At 46.9% G+C, this 18,862-nt stretch overlaps 1 protein-coding gene across 5 annotated transcripts in view; it reads left to right on the forward strand.

Moving 5' to 3' along the window:
- PDXK (pyridoxal kinase) overlaps nt 1–16,406 on the forward strand; it is a 67,856-nt gene extending 51,450 nt beyond the window's left edge. For 3 of the 5 annotated variants that reach the window (XM_078616378.1, XM_078616380.1, XM_078616381.1), the window contains 10 exons: nt 4,661–4,765; nt 6,579–6,662; nt 9,236–9,282; nt 10,372–10,457; nt 11,097–11,142; nt 12,352–12,463; nt 12,927–13,063; nt 14,701–14,767; nt 15,171–15,324; nt 15,959–16,406. In XM_078616378.1, the coding sequence (XP_078472504.1) occupies nt 4,661–4,765; nt 6,579–6,662; nt 9,236–9,282; nt 10,372–10,457; nt 11,097–11,142; nt 12,352–12,463; nt 12,927–13,063; nt 14,701–14,767; nt 15,171–15,280 (794 nt within the window). In that variant the 3' untranslated portion in view covers nt 15,281–15,324; nt 15,959–16,406. The remainder of the gene's footprint in view (nt 1–4,660; nt 4,766–6,578; nt 6,663–9,235; nt 9,283–10,371; nt 10,458–11,096; nt 11,143–12,351; nt 12,464–12,926; nt 13,064–14,700; nt 14,768–15,170; nt 15,325–15,958) is intronic. The other 2 variants (XM_078616379.1, XM_078616382.1) reach the window with 1 other exon arrangement.
- The last annotated feature ends 2,456 nt before the right edge of the window (nt 16,407–18,862 follow it).

Consider the following 18,862-nt stretch of genomic DNA (forward strand, 5'->3'; position numbering starts at 1 on the left):
ATGCAAGCGTGAACTCCGCTCGCGCCACCCTTCCTTGGCACCAGCAGTCGCAGTGTGTGCGTTTAAACAAATGCGGCCCGTCAATTTGAGCCGGAAAGCCAATAGGCTAAAGTACAGGGGTGTCCGTAAAGGTATTTTATCATCCATTTTTTAATAATTATAATGACACTGTAGTTTGAACTTGCTCAATAAAACTACACGCACACACGCACTTGGTATGGTGAAGGTTTTATCTACAAGTTTTACCCCCTCTAAACCTTCATGTACCCACCGTGGCATTCGAGATATGAGAGTCTCAGATGTTCAGCAACATCTTGTCTATGATAGATTCGAATGCTTAAATATTTTCAGTAAAAAAAAAAACCCCATAAGTATGTAAGGAATATGTTGTCAGCATTTCATCTGCACATTTCAAACTGATGTCTGATCATAATTCTTTCAGATAGGAAGATACTTTTATAGATGCCCTGCTCTGCAATAGTTCCTAATGCATTCTGCATCTCATTACTTGTGATACTGACAGCATAAATGTTCTAAAATGTGGGAAAAGGTCAAAGAAAAAAGGTCAATACACTTTCAATTGGAAACATAATTGCAATACCATCATGTTTAAAGTAGTAGCCCTTCAGATCAGATAGAGAGGGCAGCTAGAATAGTACTGTTGTTATATCTCTTCTCAAGGTGGGCTCGTGGACAAAGGCAGGCAGTACGTCTGGCTGGCTGAGAGGGCAAAAATATCAAACTTGTCTCATTCAGCCGTTCCACTAATCACCAGTCTTTAGCCTCTGATGTGGTGTTTGTATTGGCCATTGTAGTGATTCAATGGTGGTGGTGCATGCCTGTAATCCAGCACCTGATGCAAGGGTAGGTGGATCACTGCACAAATGTTGTGATACTCTCTCCCCATGGATGTCGAGGAGCCATACCCAGGAGAAGACAGTACAGCGAATGTGTACACACTCCGTTCCCTCTGTATGGGATAGTGTTGCCTCTCCGCACGCGTGGGTTTTCTCCACGTGTCCCTGTTTCCTCCCACATGTTTAATATATATATATAGGACCGCAGAGCTTGGACAATAGTTGGTGCTGGCTCGTCGCTTAGCTGCCTTTCTTTGTGTCTGGTGTTCCGCGTGCCTCTGAGCCATGCTCCGTCTTGGAGAGTGAGTGAATACTGTGTAACGTGTTACAAGTTTACATTATTATTGTTGTCGTTATGTCAAGGTAGAATGCCAAAAACAGCACTTCTGTTTCTTTGTTTGCGTTCGCTGCTGTTAAGCATTCCTGAATGAAGCTTCTCCCAATTCGTTTCACCTCGACGTATTTACGCAGCCTCGTGCATCGCATGCGTCAGTGTGGTGCATTTAAATGAGCTTTCACCACTAGACAGCGTAGACACGCGGACAATTTGAAAACGTTTAAATTGCTCCATTGAGACGGCTGCGTGGGATTTAATCGAGCACTAATTACCAAAGCAGGTTGTAATGGGCGGATCCTACTGCTTCTTAACCGCCGGAGAGATTGTGTGAGTTCAAGATCATTTAAGAGTCTTGTTTTCTGAACGGAGCCAGGCTGATTCTTCGGCCCTTGCAATTTAAGACTTCGATTGCTAAGGTCCCTGGCATATGAATGTGAAATTTTCCCTGCTGACTTGGGACCAAGAGTGGAAATAACAAAGCCCAATGCTAATTCCAGCGGTGGTAATGTTGGCATTCATGAAGACCACAATACAGCCTGACATTGTTAACAAGTGCTTCATGAGTGGAGTGATCGGTACAGTGGTCCATGTGCTTCACTGCGAACCTGGTCATCCGAGTTTGATTCCTTGCCATGGCTATCATCAGTGGCGAGTGATATCCGAATCAGTCCTCTCCTTCAGCTGCCCACACTGACCAACGTGGCGAAGTATGGTTAACAACAAACACACCCCTCATAACCCACGTCGCTCAGGGACGCCTTCCATCGATGGCTCCAGGATGGGTGTAATTCATTTTATTCTAATGGATTTTTGTTCATGTTTAGGCTCCGCATAGGAATTCTATGAGCTCCCTGTGCGTGTGACTTTTGGTATTAGCTCGGGGTAATTATACAGTAACACGCCGAGGAATTCGGCCAATTTAACAGCAGCTCGGATTTAGTGTGAGATAATGGATTATTGACATCGCTCAGGATAACATCGACTCTCAGGTCACCGAGTGCTTTCTTAATAATTAGCGGGGAGTCACTTGATTGCAAATGCATTTTACGAGTACGCAGGTCAAGCAAGTAACGATATACATTGTAGAGCACTTTCTGTCAATCCACTGCTGGATGAAATCCCACCCCCACATCGCCGTGCTGGTCGTTGGGGTCATTGGGCCCGTAACCTGGCCACCACGTTGGGGCAGTGCGCGTCGGTCAATGCGGGGAGCATAGATGCGGGAGAATAGACAAACAGTACAACAGTTGGTGTTGCTGCATGGCCCTTCTGCTGCCCACAACACAGCCCCCATATATGTGCGTGTGTGTTTACAATTAAATGTATCTACGGAGATTTGTGTCGGCGTGTTGGACCCCAGAGCGTTCTGCGGAGGTACAACACCTGACCCCCCCCCACTCACTGCGTGGTGTCTGTGCACCGGGGGAAGTTCTTCTTGAAGTTCGGCCAGTGGACGGCGACATGGACTTGAAAAAAAAGCAGTTTTTATTGAGGTGAAAAAATTATCTTCCTGTAGAAGACAGTACAGCAAGTAGATTTCCGATGCACCATATCTGCCGGTGGTCTGTTAAAAAAATGTTTGTTGCTAACCACTTCGCTTTCTTTCCTCTTACACTGAAAATACATTCCTGTTTTAGAACCGATTCTTACACTCACGATGCATGAATCTGTCTAATTCTGGGTGTGATCATTGTGTTTCAATGTGCACTTATTTAATATATGATCATGTCACGTGATCCCTGCGGCCACTAGAGGCGCAACGATGCCCCCCCCCCCAGTGTTAAAGACGAAAATAATTTCCTAAATAATATCGTGACTCCCTATATCATGATGATCCATCGAATCGTGAGAGAGATTAATCATCTTGCCTCGTTGGTAACAAGTCCGATGTTGGTAGCTGCATACGGAGTTGTTATTGTAACTGCGACTGTTAAACCTGTGCCTGAATCGAACCCTCACCACTGTGATCATTCAAGTATAATGTAAGTTAAAATTTTGCCAGATGGTGCTGTGGTCAGTCGTCTGAGTAATAAATCCTGACTTAAAACCAGCCCATTTGGGAAGTCTCTCTAGGCTCATGAAAGAAAATTCAGCAGCAACACGGCAGTGAAATGTCATTTATAAAAAAACAACGTGGATCATTTAACATATAGATTTCAGTCCCTTTATACATCCACAACTGGATGAATGTCTTACCATGCCTTGTTGTCAATAAGGCAAACGTCCACTATAAAGCTTGAAACGGAAATTAAGAAATAATTTGCACGTAATTTTAAGCATCCTATTTCAAATCCCTGTTGAAGATAAACCCAGCCACTCAGCTGTCTGGGGTCAATAAAGTAAGTAAGTACCACGTTTTGGGAAGTCAATGTCATTAACATGCATTGCCGTGTTAGAGAAGAACGTAGAGTTTGCTAGAGGCAGTGTCGAGGCGTTGGGGAGGCACTGTGTTGATGAGGATTGATGAGGATTGTGGAGATGTCGCTTCAGTTTGCGTTTGGAAACCACTGCCAATGCAGTCTCCTGCAAGAAACACTTAACCCAAAATAGAAACATCTCTTATAGTGTAGATACTTATACTGTATGTATGTTTAACTTCTTTCGTACCGTACATAGCCAACCATGCTAATTGGAGGTGCGGGGGAAGGACAACAAACTAAACACAAAAAGCAGCTCTAAAGAAATGAGTTTTCAATCGAGACTACGTGTGCGGCCTCGGCTGTATCACACAAGTTGAACCTTCGTAATGAGGTAAAGGCTTACAATACAGAGCGAATACTGTATTTTAGCTAGGGCTGCCAAACCTCGAGTTTAAACCTTGCTCGACACTATCCGTTCCATGAATCCGGATTTCAAAAGTCAGATTGGTTTTGGCACTTTTTCACTCTGAGGTGTACACAAAAACACGGAAGGGGGCACGCTTTACAAAACCGGACTCTACTGGTCCACTGTTTTCCCACTTCATACAACAATTCTGCTCTTAAACATTGATTGATAAGTCCAGCAGCTGTTGTAATTAAGGAGGCCTCAAGGTTATGCCGCATGTCCACAAAATAAGAGCTGTTCGTTTTTTGGGGGGTGTGGGAGGGTTATTCCCCTTAAGTTTACTTTGGTGATGTCTTTCGTGTGTACGAGTGTGAGTGTGTGGGGAGCGGTTGTGTCGCTGTTTTCGCACTGTGCTACCAACCTCGTGATCCAGTTTCGATTCCCGCTCCGTCAACACCAGCGACGATTATTTGAACTGGTCCTCGGCCTTCCCTAGTTTGACTCGGCTTCAAATGAGTACCTGGTGCAGTGTGTAACCATCGCCACTGGGGAGAAAAAGGCGGCCAGGCGTTTTGTTGGCCACCCACCCCTTCGCATGGTGTGCCGGCCTTCATAGGTGCTCGCTAACAGCAATTGACCCAACAGTCTGTTCAGGCTTTACGGGGGGATCTTTGTTTTGTGTGCGTGTGTACGTGTGCAGGTTACGCTCACTGGCGTGGCCAAGTCCTCAAGTCCGACGAGCTCAAGGAACTGTACCAGGGCCTCCGGCTCAACGATATCACGCGCTATGACTATGTTCTCACCGGTGGGTCCGCTCGCCGGCTGCGCTACGGTGGCGAGATGTTAACTGCCTCGCCTGGTATAGAGGAGACCCTGACGCCTGTATATGTTCTCCCCGTGGTCACGTGGATTTTTCTCCAGGTCCATCGGTTTTTCCCACCACATTTAGAAACATGCCTTTAGAGTATTTGTCTGCTATACATTTCCACATAATAAGCCACTTTATTGAGCTATCATTTGTGGCCAGCTCACTTCTTCAATACCACCGCAAAAATCTGGAGACAATATTCTTGCTCCAATACGTGACTTTGGTCCCCGACTCACAAGGTGCTATGGTGTTGTCGTTTGTAGCCGTTTCTTTTTCGTGACAGCAACTGGGGTTTGCTGCCCCGCAGTACCCTCGCTTCCACCAAATCACATGGCCACTTTAATGAGCTCTGAAATGCTTAGCGACACCTTGCCCTAAAAAAATCTGGTTGTCAGTACCCTTAGTGATACCGCAGTTATCTGCAATGATCTGCAGTGGTGTTGATCTGAACTTTGCCCGACATGCTCTGCTTCACTACGTTCGGTGCAATGCACAATTGTCAGCAGAATATCGCCCCTTGCCATCGCAGTCAGCATTCTGTAAGTGAGATGGGGGCCGTCTTGGTCCCACACAGCACTGAAATGTTTACGTGAGCAATTAAATTACCCATTTTTATTGTTGTATAACCCGTTGGATTCTCCATGGTGCTCCGGCTGCCACGCCTCCTTCGATAATTAAACGGAGGTGTAAAGTGAGACTCGTAAGGGAAAAGCCCTGCTTGAGACGTGTTCAGGGATGATTTAAACTGTGGCACCAGCAGTTTATTTAAAGGTTATGTAACCGCCACACACAGGCTGCACCGCTGGGATCGTGTTATTTTACTTGAACCAAATCCCAAGGTGGCTCAGGCCAGAGCGCTGAACCATCAGCCTGACATTCTGGGTCAACACGTGGGTTTCAGCTTTCTGTAATTAAACTTTATTCTCAAGTGTAACGAGTTAATGCGCTCACCCCCCCCTCCCGGTCCCTGATGTTTGTGCAAAAATTCGGGTTTTCACTTCCTTTGGCTAAATTCTAGCTCGGCTAATTACAAATGTCTCTTTGGCTCTCATGCGACGAGCGATCTCATAGCAGAGTGTATGAGAGTGGTCAACACCTCTTGTCGTGTGGATATTACCTCCTACCGCTGCCATTCTCTCATACACGGTCTGCACTGCTCGGCGAGATTTCCGATGGGATTCTTCGTATAATATCATGCCGTTTGCGCAGTTGCAATAAATCGTGGGAAAATTTTTCAAAACTTAAACGATAACTGAATCCCGCTCTTACAGGTTCTGGTTCTCTCTCGTGAAATTAAACTCAAAGCTTTTGCAGTGACATCAAACTCGCAGCAGTGGCTTTTGGCTCGCCATCGAGCAAAGATGGTCACTGCATCGCACACTTTCAGATGCTCTTCTGCGACTGTCTGGAATGCTCTTCCAATATTCGGAAGCCACTGGAGCTGTACACTTTGAAGTCGTCTAGCTTAACAAACTAATTTCTTTAGAGCTGCTTTTTGTGTTTCGTTTGTTGTCCTTCCCCCGCACCTCCGATTAGCATGATTGGCTACATACGGTGTGAAAGAAGTTCAACATACATCTGTAACATTTCCTTGTTTCACTTTATGCTGTCATAAAGGCTGTGCTTTAAATGTATGTGTAAATATGCATTCTATTTATTGCTTCTCAAAGTGTTGGCTCAACATCCAGGAATGCTGGTGGCTTCTCGAGAGCTTTGTGAGACTTGTCGGTGTGCGTCGGGTTTTTGACAGGCTACACAGCTGACAAATCCTTCCTGGAACAGCTGGTGGGCATCGTGAAGGATTTAAAAAAACAGAACCCCAAAGTAATTTACGGTAAGCGAAATAGCTTTGTTGCCAAGTAAAACCTTGCTTCCACATTTATGCATTTTCTCCATTCCCCCCCTTTTGAGAGATCAAAGGTGCACTCTGATTCACCAGCCCAAGGAAACCCTGCTGCATCATGGGACCTCCCTTGCCAGTATCAAAATATATTGACCCTTTCTGGCAATAAATCAGGTGTTAAGATGTTAAAACACCAAACTGAAACCTTTTGCAAGGAATCATGTCTGCATTAACCACATATAGTTGTGGTGAACATGCAAAAAAAACACATGCTCTGATATTATATGCAGTGTCTTTGCAACTGATTGGTCCACACCATTTCGTGAGTCAAGTCCCATGCTGAAATTTGTACTCCCTTCCGTTAATGTGGCGCAAGGCTGTCGTGAAGGTGCTGTTTCACACGTGGGGTTAGTCTCACCAGTAGGGGGCAGCGTTGCTATACAGCAGGAGCCACAAAGCCATGAATGGCCCGTTTTGAATGTTCCTCCTCAAGGTGTCGCGATCCATCGCCCCTAGCCAGGCCTCCTGGATAGGAGGTGATTAGCACCAAGAGGTCCGGTATCAGGTAATAATCACCTTCGATTCGCACGGTTGGCTACTTACGGTGCAAAATAATTTAAACATCGGCATATCCACGTTGAGCACGTTATTTGTGAGTAACTTCTCAAATTCGGCTAATTTGTGACTGACACAATTTATAAACATCGGTCTAAAATGTAAAACATGTTTCGGACCTTCTGGGTTCACCCAAATGTGTCGAAAGGAATTTAATATTCTAAGCGGATGTCCATAAGGTCCAAAATATCAGCTTAATAATCCAGCACGTTTCATGAAGCAGCGAGAATAACCTGGCTAATACCCATTTTTTCCAACTCTGCTCTTAGGCAGCAACATATCTTATTTTATAAATAGTGTACACATGAGGGAAGTGTTCCTGATTTTTGGGTTAATAAAAAAATCCGAAAATCACACGTATATATATTTGGATGCCTCGAAAATATATATATTTTTTTATTGTTGATCGAAACTATGACATCGTGGGAGGTGACGTCACATTTGCACTTTTCCTGCTCGATATGCACGAAGATACGTGAAATTACTACATGATGTACATCATCCAAATATTCCAACAAATGGGAAATCTAAATTCAATTTTATTTACCTGAAATTCATTCCAATGCAAACGCGCATGCACACAGTGCAATACTTTTCAGCTCACTGCTACCACTTGTTGGTGGGTTACGGAAGTTCCACTGAGCGATATTATAAATATATTTGTGACTTAAACAATCTGTCACCCCCTTTTTTTTTTTACAAATGCTGTTGTTAATCTACATGATGCGCAGTGTGGAAGCTGGACTGCAACTTGAGTTGCTGGTCCCACAGGACTCTGTCTGCAACTTTTGATGAAATCAGATTTTAAACGGCCCCTTCCCGAATCCTTTTTCTGAGCTCTAATTGCAGGAGTCTTTCTGTTTTATCGATCGTGTTTTGTGATGCCTCACCACAACTACAAGAGCACATTTTGCCATCGATGAGCTTTTAAGGAGCAGACTAGCATTTGTGGCATATGCCAACAGCAGTAAAAAAAGATTGATTAACACCTGTCAACTTGCACAAATGCAACAATGCAAGACTCACTATGAGACCTCCTTTACCAGTGGCAAAATATAGTGCTAGGTTTTTACCCTTTCAACTGGTACAAAAACTGACACCTTTATACAAGGCATCATGTTTGCAAAAACCACAACACAAGCAGTCAAAATGCAAACAAAAAGAAACAACTCTGATATGACAGTGCATATCATTATCATTATCAGAGTTGTTTCTTTTTGTTTGCAATTTGACTGCTTGTGTTGTGGTTATTGCAAACATGATGCCTTGTATAAGGGTGTCAGTTTTTGTACCCGTTGAAAGGGTAAAAATCTATCACAATGCAAGACTCGCCACAGTCATAATTAACCACACGTACACTTTACAAATGGACTCGATATGTAAAGTGTAAATGTTGTGAACATTAGCTCCTTCAGAGTAGAGGTAGGACAGAGAGTTGGAACTGGATTGCACTGGGTTTTGCACTCTTTGGTTGTGCCTTAATGTTTCAACCTTTAATTAGCGTCTCATTAATCAAACCTTGCAGTTGTCATTTTATTTAATTGCCAAATGTGTTTTATGAATGGTTCTTACACACGTGTGTGTGCACGCTTGCGTACACACGTGTGTGTGTGTGTGCAGGCGTGTTGTTGAACGACAGCGCAGTAGTTATCACAGTGCACTATGAACCTGGCGGCACGAGTTCAATTCCCACTCACGGCCAACAATCGGTGACGAATATCTGAACCGATGCTGGGCCTCCCCTAGGTCAACTCGGACTTAAATGAGTACCTGGTGCAGTGGGTATAAAACATCAGTACTGGGGAGACAAAGTTGGCCGGGTGTGGTTCTGGCCATGTGGCTTCCTCGCGCTGCATGCCGGATTTCGTCGGTGCACTTGCCCAAACCAACAGCCGACACGGGAGATCTTTGTCTTTATCTTTGTGTTCGAACTTGCTTTTGCATTGCAGTCTGCGACCCAGTCCTGGGGGACAAGTGGAATGGCGAGGGATCTATGGTGAGGCTGGGGCACATCTCTCCCGCGACGCGCCCGGCTAGTTTTAAGTAAAACGATCGTCCGCGTTGCCATCTGTCCACCGAGCCGCGACAATTTGCGCGTCCAGCTGCGCCGTTACTGTTCCACAGCCGCCTGCCGTGGCGGCTCGTTTGCTTTTACTCCGGGACCAATTCAGCAAACATTCGTTTTTTTGGCGTGCGCTGCGCCACCCACCCGTTTCAATGGGGCGGCGCAATAACTGCACGCTGATTTACGAACGAACTGAGCGGCCGAATGCGCGGTGCCTCTTTCACCATAATGTGGCTCGGGTCGTAAGTGCGGAAAGATCTATACGTCGATCATAGTAATGTTCATGGGAGGTGTGTTATCACTCTTGATGGTTTCCAGCCTGCGTGTACCCCTTTTTCTGAATGATTTATAATCATTCGTAGACAGTGTTATTGTTGCAATACACATCGTCATTGGTGCTATTACAATGCTTGCTTTCATCATAATTCTCTGGGTTACTTGATTCAAAACTTTGGACCATATAGTAAACCGCTGTATTCTGCGCTCATTTCATGAAGGAGTTCCAAAATTACACGAACCATCTCCTGAAGCCCTCTCGTGGTTAGCAGACCTCGACATTGGCATTAGCTTCTTTAACATATTGCTGCCTTATTCAAGAACGTAATGGATGCGAGTCCGTACTGCTTTTGCTGTCCGGCACGTGCGCCATATTTCGCCCCACGTCCTATGGGAGCTTTTTATGGAAGTGTTTCCAACACCGATTCGGTTCCTGGGACCTCGCCTAGTTGACCCAGCCCTCGACGAGTGCCTGAGGCAGTGTGTGAATGTCGGCACGGGAAACACAGGCGAGCGGGTGTGACGCTGGCCACACCGTATGCATGTACGTTGAACTTCTTTCGCACCGTACGTAGTCAACTGTGCTAATCGGGGGGGGGGGGGGGTATGGGAGCCACCACACCCATCGTGTGCCTCGCCGGCCTTCATAGGTGCTGCTCGCAAACAGCGCTTGCACTGACAAATGGCTTTGTGCCGGGGGGGGGGGGGTCTTTGTTGTTGTGTGTGTACTTTCGTGCGACGCAGTACGTTCCGGAGGAGCTGCTTCCTGTCTACCGAGACCAAGTGGTTCCTCTCGCCGACATCATAACCCCCAACCAGTTTGAGGCCGAGTGCGCACTGCATCCACGCCTTTGCCATGGTCGCTTTCCCTGCCGAACTCGTTTGTGTTCTTACATTTCTCCCCTATACATTTCCTGTATGACAAAACCATATATATAATGACTATAAACTAGCTGAGTTTTATTCAGTTCTGGACTTTAATGGGAAATGGTTTTTTTTTGCGACGGATTATCTTAGTGTAATAATGCATCTGCTTGGAATCGTTCATCGATCCGGGTCGAATTGTGCGCGAAAGCATCTCTTTTCTTGGTTTATGCAAATTACTTGATAATTATATAATACTGTTACTTGTAGGCTTGTAAAGTGAATGTACAAACGACAGAGATAAATTTACGAAAAAACTATGCACGCCAAATGGTAAAAGCAACCCAGAATGAATAAATTCTCGAATCAAATGACAACCACATCTCCACAATTATCTGAACCACCTGGGAGATTAATCAAAACGTATGTAATTGTTCAAAAAATGAAAAAAAATGTTTCGTTATTAATAACCAAAATGTGTTCATTTCTATGAAATCCTTCACGTGTCCATTTTAGTCAAATTTCCCTGAGCTTAGGTTATTGTTTCTTGACACTGAACCTAAAACACGGAAACACGGCTGACGAGAACGTGTCTCTCTGTGCAGGCTCCTAACAGGAAGGACTTTAAACACCGAGAAGGAAGCTCTGGAGGTATTTCAACGTCTCACGAAACATCACAACTCGTGGGGTGGTGGAGTGTCTTAAAACACGTGCCAATGCCGGTTCTGGCCAAGTGGCGCGTTTCAGAGCACCCGTGTCACATCCACATGCTCCCTTTTCATCATCAATCCCAGTCAGGCGTCGGCTCGGCCTATGATGATCATGCCGGCGTTGATAAAATAAATACCGATCTAGGAAATATTTCAAAGTGTCAGACATAGAAATCTGACCATTCCAGATCTGAGCTGGAGAATGGATGGGGCAGCACAGTCCACCTGAACGATGCAGTGTCCTGACATTCCGTGCTCGTCGTGTCGGTGTGTGTGGCGCGCGAGGAGTGTGATTTAGTGGTAATTAAGCCTGGCATAAGCACCGTGGTGACGTCACCGCCACCTAGTGGCGAATGGTGGTTGTTGTGTGAGGAGTGACGCTCACAACAATAAGTCGAGCGCCGGGTGGCTAAAACACAGCAAGTTGGCACAGTAGGGGGCACAGGTCGTGCATCGGCCAGTCATCTTAGTCGGTCAACCCATGGCACCTGGGTTTGTCCGGTGACCTGCCAGCGGGTGTTTGACACTTCACGTGACCTTAATGTACACATAGCCTGGCACAAGTGTCGTGGTGACGTCACCACCACTTAGTGTCGAATATCTGAGCTGGTCCTGTGCCTCCCCTAGCTTGACTCGGCCTCAAATAAGTGCCCGGTTCGGTGTGTAAAATCATCGCCACTGGGGAAACAAAGGCGGCCGGGCGTGGTGCTGGCCACCACCCCCTTATAGGCCGAGCCGGCCTTCATAGGTGCTCGCTAACAGCACTTACCCCAAAAGTCTATTAAGGCGAAACGTGGGATCTTTGTTTTTGTACACCCCCGCCTTGTGAATATCTGGATGCATTTGCCAAATAATGACTGTCAGTTTATTCCGTGTCTCAACATGTTACACAATCTAGATTGAAAACTAATTTCTTCAGAACTGATTTTTGGTGTCCTTTCCCTGCACCTCCGATTAGTATGGTTGGCTATGTACAGTGGAAAAGAAGTTCAACATACGTACGTTACGTAGGACTACAAACCAAGCGTAATTTCCATTGGGGACAATCCCTCACACGGGTAGAGAACGGTGTGGCTTCCGCAGTTTACACAGCCGGTACCCCTGGACTCACACGGTGAATAACGCAGGTGGCATGCGGTTTTGCCGTTAGGTCATGGAGGTCCTGCACGCCATGGGGCCCCACACGGTGCTCATCACGAGCTCCGACTTCATTCCCAGCTGCGAAAACGACCTCCTCATCGTGCTGGGAAGCCGCATCACCCGTGAGGATGGCGCGCACGTCGCACGATCATCTAGAGAGAGGCCTGCACGCACACGTGCTCCCAGTAACGGAAGTTCCGTACGCTTCCACGGCAGCGTTTACCAACTTGACGATTTGCCATGTGGCTTGTTGTAATCCCGTCACGTGTGGACCTGTGTGGTTAGCGCTACGCTGCGCTATGAACTCAGGCGACCGGAGTTCGATTCCTGCTAATGGCCAACACCGGTGAGGATTTTCTGAATCGGTCCTGGGCCTCCCCTAGGTCGACTGAGCTTCAATTGAGTACCCAGTGCGGTGTGTAAACATCGCCACCGGGGAAACAAAAGCGGTCAGGCGTGGTGCTGGCCACCCCACCCCCTCATGTGCCGTGCCGGCCTTTATAGGTGCTCGCTAACAGCATGTTCCCCAACAGTCTGTGAAGGCCATGTGGGGGATCTTTAGTCTTGGTGTGTGTGATAACGCAGGCAAACCGGACGGTACCAACAGCAAGGAGAAAATCCGACTGGAAATCCCGAAACTCGACGCGGTGTTTGTTGGAACCGGGGACCTGTTTGCAGCCATGCTCCTTGCGTGGATCCACCACCACCCTGACAACTTCAAGGTGACGCGGCCGTGGGGACAACAAAGAAGCGTTTCCTCTCCGCGGCCCTTGCATGAGTAATCCGTACATTGTGCAAGCAGATGTGACCTACGTTACTTCCTGTGGATGTGACATGTCAGCTTTTTGCGATCAATATTGCGAATTGTTTTGTTAAATGTATTGTACACCCACCTCCACCCGACACAGCCAATTAGTAAGGTTGTCACGTGAACATAATGCGGCAATTAGTTACTACTTCAGCATACTGATTGTGTGTTAGACATCGTAGATTGATGAACTTAAAGTCTTTGGTAAAAGTACAGCACTTGAATTAACACACCTCGCCAATCTCCGTGTGATATATGGAATTATCCCACCACAATTCTCTCCATCGGTAGTGGGGAAGCAGCCTGTGTCTCTCTACGTGCGCCACCCTCTTTTGGTAGGCCACGCTGCCAGGATTCGAAGATGTCCGCTCCAAATTCCCGATCCTGTTTTGGAAGCCGAATGAATGAGACCTTTAAGTTGGCCACACATGATGGACTCCAGCATGTGTGCGGAAACTTACACCAAGCCTCTCCCTCACTTGGACACTGGCCCACGATCCCACCACCGAGGTCGTGCCACTTCGTAGCAGTAACGGGCATCTTGTTAGAAAGCACGACACGTCTCATTCACCCGAGATCCATTTGAAACCAGACTAAACTTTTTGTTTTACCAGGTAAGGCCCACTGAACTCTATAGCGATATGGCCACAAATTATAGCTCGGCGAAGTGGGTTATCATGTGCAAATTTATAGCAGCCAAATACTCTAAATGCATGTTTCTAAATGTTGATTAAACCGGAGGACCCAGAGAAAAATCCACGCGACCACGGGGAGAACATGCAAACTCCATATATATAGGCATCATGATCGGAACCCACGACCTCCTGTATACAAGGCGAGGTAGTTAACATCTCGCCACCACGGCGCTCTCAAGACCACCCCCCCCGTGCCCCACCAAATTCTGCTGTGGTGGCCGGTTGGGCATGAGGCGCAGCTGGCAATCCAGTAAGTGGGAAGTGAGGATTGGCGGTTCATGCTGAGATGGAGCCTTGATGAGATGACCGATGTTTGACCTCGCCATGAGGGGTTTTCAGATTGTTTCCGCCTGTTGTTTGGCGTGATGCCCGACTTGTTACTCCTCGTGATCGGAGATTCCATTCAGGTCATATGATAAACAGATCGGGGTATTTTGGTCTACTTACAAATTTAAGTAGGTATTTACCTGTGATAATGTAGACATTTGTGTATGTATGTTGAACTTCTTTCGCACAGTACCAAGGCAACCATGCTAATCGGAGGTGCAAGGGATGGACAACAAACTAAACGCAAAAAGCATTTTGTGTGCATGCGCTTGGCATAAAACAAATATCGATTGTAGTGCAGCGTTATCAGCATCGGGAAGACAATGGCGGCCTAGGCGTGGTGGTTTTCAAAGGATAGAGCACTCGGCACGTGGAGCGAAACGTCAGACATCGCGCTGCACAACACGCGGCACAACCCGGAAACAAACGTGGGAGCTGTCCGGCACAAGCGCGACAACAACCCACGTGTTGGCAGTGCGTGACCCTCGCCTCGTGTAAATTACACGCCGTTGTTTGTTTGTGTCCACAGCTGGCCTGTGAAAAAGCCGTGTCGGCTATGTCGCACGTTTTGAAAAGGACCCTGTCTTGCGCTCAAGGTACGCTCAACCACAAGAACACTTAAAGAGCCAAGCGCCATTGCTAAACATTTAATTGCACTTTAATCCTGTACATAAACATTATTTATCGAAAATGAAAGTAAAAATTCGTATTGAATAAGAAATTCTTTGCATATTTCTGGAAGTGCTTATATGTCTGTCTCTTTGTAAACAGAGTTCACTGGGATTTTTATGAAGTCCTGCATTTGTACACAAATTGATTGTTGTGCCGCTGAAATTACTACAAGTTAAAATAAATGTCACATTGTGTCTCTTATCCGCGTGGTCTTATCTGAATACTGCCAGCCTTGACAAATTTGAGGTCATAAAATGTGCAAAATCACCGCAGGCGGAGAGAATATTGAGTCTCGCCGTCGCTCCGCGACAATTGCTCTGCCTGCAGCCCAAGCAGGTGGTGGGAAGCCTCGCGTGGCGGAGCTGGAGATCAGGATGGTGCAAAGCAAGCGAGACATCGAGAATCCCAAGGTCCTCATCCAGGCCACCACGCTGTAGTCGTGCCCCGCCCACGCCGGCCGCCTGCCTGCGGTGAGCTGCACGTGAGTCTGACGGCCAACGTCACCTTTACGGTCATCCTCGAACAAAGGCGGTGGTCACCGCGTCGCGCGCTTTTAGATGCGCTTCCGTGGCCGTCTGGAACGCTCTTCCTTCCGATATTGTGAAGCCACTGAAGCTATGCACTTCTAAATCTAGATTGAAAACTTATTTCTTAAGAACTGCTTTGTTGTGTTTAGTTTGTTTCCCTTCCCCCAAACCTCCAATGAGCCCGGTTGGCTACGAACGGTGCGAAACACATTCAACATAGCTGGTGGTGGGACATACAATCAACATCTTCATCGTGAGCCAGTCATTCCACTGCTGGATGAAGGCCCACCGTGTGATGTAATAATTCGAGTGTCTGCGTACCACTTTATTCCATTGCTGTTCCTCTTCAATGAGCTACCACTCCCTCATTACGCTTGACCATTGGGCAAATATCCAGCAAAGCGGTGTGTCCTGCACAAGCCCTCCACTACACACGTCAATTAACAACTCTGCCTTGGTCAAACATCTCAGACGGTGGATTGACAAAGGGGTTGTACTGTATTAGTCCGAGGTTGCGTTGTCACAGAGGAGGAATCCAAGTCCAGACGTGGGGACTTTTTAATCCGCATGTTGTTTTTCTTTTTTCAGCTGTCTTGCTTCACCGGAGTCCCTGCACACCCATCAAGTTGTTGGCACGTGCCGCGCCAGTGTACTCGCATCCCATCCCGTGACGTGAACATCCAGTCCCCCCGTGCCAGTCCCTCTATGCTCTCTCAAGCACCGCGACCCTCTGCCCCCTACTGACCCCACAAACGAAACCAACAATTGGTGTATTTATTGACAGCTTCTAATCGATATTAGAGACTATTTTTAAATGTTCTGGTTCGAGTGGTTCTTTGTTTTCGTGAGGATTAAGTTTCTAAAGTTGACGTAACGTACGTATGTCTGTGTGGTCATGAAGATTTGGGATAAATTGGTGTTCTGTTTGTTGTGGCCGTGCAGTAATGTAAAGCGTCTTATGTGTGTGCGTGTGTGCGTGACGCCGTAAAAGCTCTATCATTAATAAGAAAAAAAATAAAAGTATACGCTAACTCTATATCTTGACTATACTGTGCTGTTCAAAGTGAGATATCTTGCCGTGTAAAACGTGTCTTTAGGTTGTTGTGAGTGGTCAGAATACTCAACAAACCCACGTCCTGACATCACCGTCATGTATTGTGTACTAGACGATTTGTGTCGAGAAATGTTTTTCAAAAAATCTGACACGTTGCTACAATCACAGAACTGCCCATTCCTGTTGAAGCACGGTTATAATTACTGCTAAATTATTATGAGAAATCTAGAAATGTCGCCCCATTGTTACAGATGCACACGTTGTCCTAAGCTGGATGTGGACGTGACACGTGGTGTCGGCGTCCTTCACATGAAATCCGTCGTCACCCTTTCTTTTAATGAACACATCTTTATCTACTTTCTTGGAAAGACCTTCGCATTGACAATTCTTTTAGCAGTCTGGCGGTTTTTGGCGACAATGCTTACGTGGGGGGTGAAGTGGTTCATTTCCTGTTTCTTTGCTCCAAACTTTTTCCAACCGTTCGATTTGTTTTATTTGTTGTTTATTAAACGTGTCGCTGATTTCTATGCTCTTAAGCAACTTTTTCTTGCTTGGCCCTGATGCACTGCAGAGAGAACCAGGTCGCGTGCAACGTGCGAGTTTATTACAATCCAGGCTGTAGCCGGACGATGACACTGAACTATGACGCCACGGGCGCTAAGGGGATACAGTTGCAGTGAGTGGTGCTGATCGGCTTTGTTTTTGTATTCGGTGCATTCTGGTTGGCTTATGTAGGAGCATCTTTTCATGAGGTGAAGAATTAATTTGGAACTCTCATAGCAGTGCGACCCATGTGCTGCAGAACGGCCCATGGGAGAGATTGTTCATGGGACGTCGATGAAAAAGTCCTTCAAGTCTCCGTTTCATCCTTTACACCGTAGGGGGTCGCACTTTCTCAGTCACTCTGCTGAGATGAATGTTTGTCACTTGACAGTCAAAACATTGTCTGAATGCTTAGAGCCGCAATGTAGCCACATTAGGTGGACAATGAAATGTAATGATGTATTTCTGGGCAGGCATGGATGTGACTCCTGGAGATCATCAACTCTCTACTTGTACTTGAGAACCCCCCGGTTTCATCGCGGGCGTCTGCCCCCATCCGAACCCAGATTCTCAACAGTGTAGCTCGGCGCTCTGGTCTCTCAACCTGGTGGCCACCTCTCAAAGTCGGCTCCGTTTCATTATTTGCACACCGGGTAGCAATCCAAAGGTTGCTGGTTCATTCTCCTGGCGTGGCAGTTGAGTCGCGTGAATCCCCCTACCACCTCTGTCCACCCAGCAGTATGTAAATGGGAACACCCCGGTTTGTCGATCGGCAGGTGGCGTGTGGCGAGGTAAAGTGTGGGCACTCCCACCTCTCCCAAGACGCTTGGCGAGTGTGTAAGAGGAGGCCAGCCACCTTCTCGAGGGGCTCTGTAGAGATTGTCATTGAAGCAGTTCCGTCAGGAGTAGCGTGGACAAGCAATCGCAGGCCAGCACCTTTCCCTTTATAACAGCTGAAATGGCCACGTGGTACTGCGTGTTGCCAGAAAGTGGACATATGGGCATTTCAAAGTAACTGACTGCATTTGTGTGACCTGTAACTCAGTTTCTGTCTGGCCTGTAACTGGTGTGTGTGACTGGCCTGTAACTTGTTTGTAATGTGACCTGTATCTTGTGTGTGTGTGACTTGTAACTTGTTTGCCAAGGAGAAACCATCTCGCAAAAGGGCTCTTGTCCAGTGATAAAGTTGAGAGACAGCACCAAAACCTCGCTGTAGGTTGGACTCCAGCTGCAGGCTTCTGTGTAACACGGAGCCCTTCGTTGCTTTGATTGGATGCTTCCGTAGAGATATTCTGTGCAACGTTGAGCGTGGGGTCCTGTATAACGGAGAGAATGTATTGTGATGAGGTCTGGGGTGGCTACATGCCTCATGAGCAGCCGTTGCGTTATAAGTGGAGTCATCTTATTTACAAGTAACCACTTGAATTGCTTTAAACACAACCTAAAGTGAGATGGAAAAAAAACCCTTAACTTTGTGACAGTAAGTTGTGTTCCGTGTCTTGAAAGCAAATGTGAGTGCTTAAATTATGAGCCAATGCTTGCCCATGAGTGAAATATAACTAAGTTCTAATTTAATTAAATATCGTAGATTATATTTGTTTCAAACGATCAGAGAGAGAGAGAGCAACATAAAGTCATGCAACCAACAGCGGCTGCCTGCGTCGTTCTCCGACGTCCCTTCGGGTCCTGCCGCGCGTCAGACGCCAGACGTCAAGCCGAGCGGCACACGTGACACCCCGCCACTCACACTGCAGAGCCGTCCAGCGGCACACGTGACACCCCGCCACTTACACTGCAGAGCCGTCCAGCGGCACACGTGACACCCCGCCACTCACACCGCAGAGCCGTCCAGCGGCACACGTGACACCCCGCCACTCACACCGCAGAGCCGTCCA

This window comes from Lampetra planeri, chromosome 50 (assembly GCF_965212315.1).
Source record: "Lampetra planeri chromosome 50, kcLamPlan1.2.h2, whole genome shotgun sequence".
NCBI classification, from domain to species: Eukaryota; Metazoa; Chordata; class Hyperoartia; order Petromyzontiformes; family Petromyzontidae; genus Lampetra; species Lampetra planeri.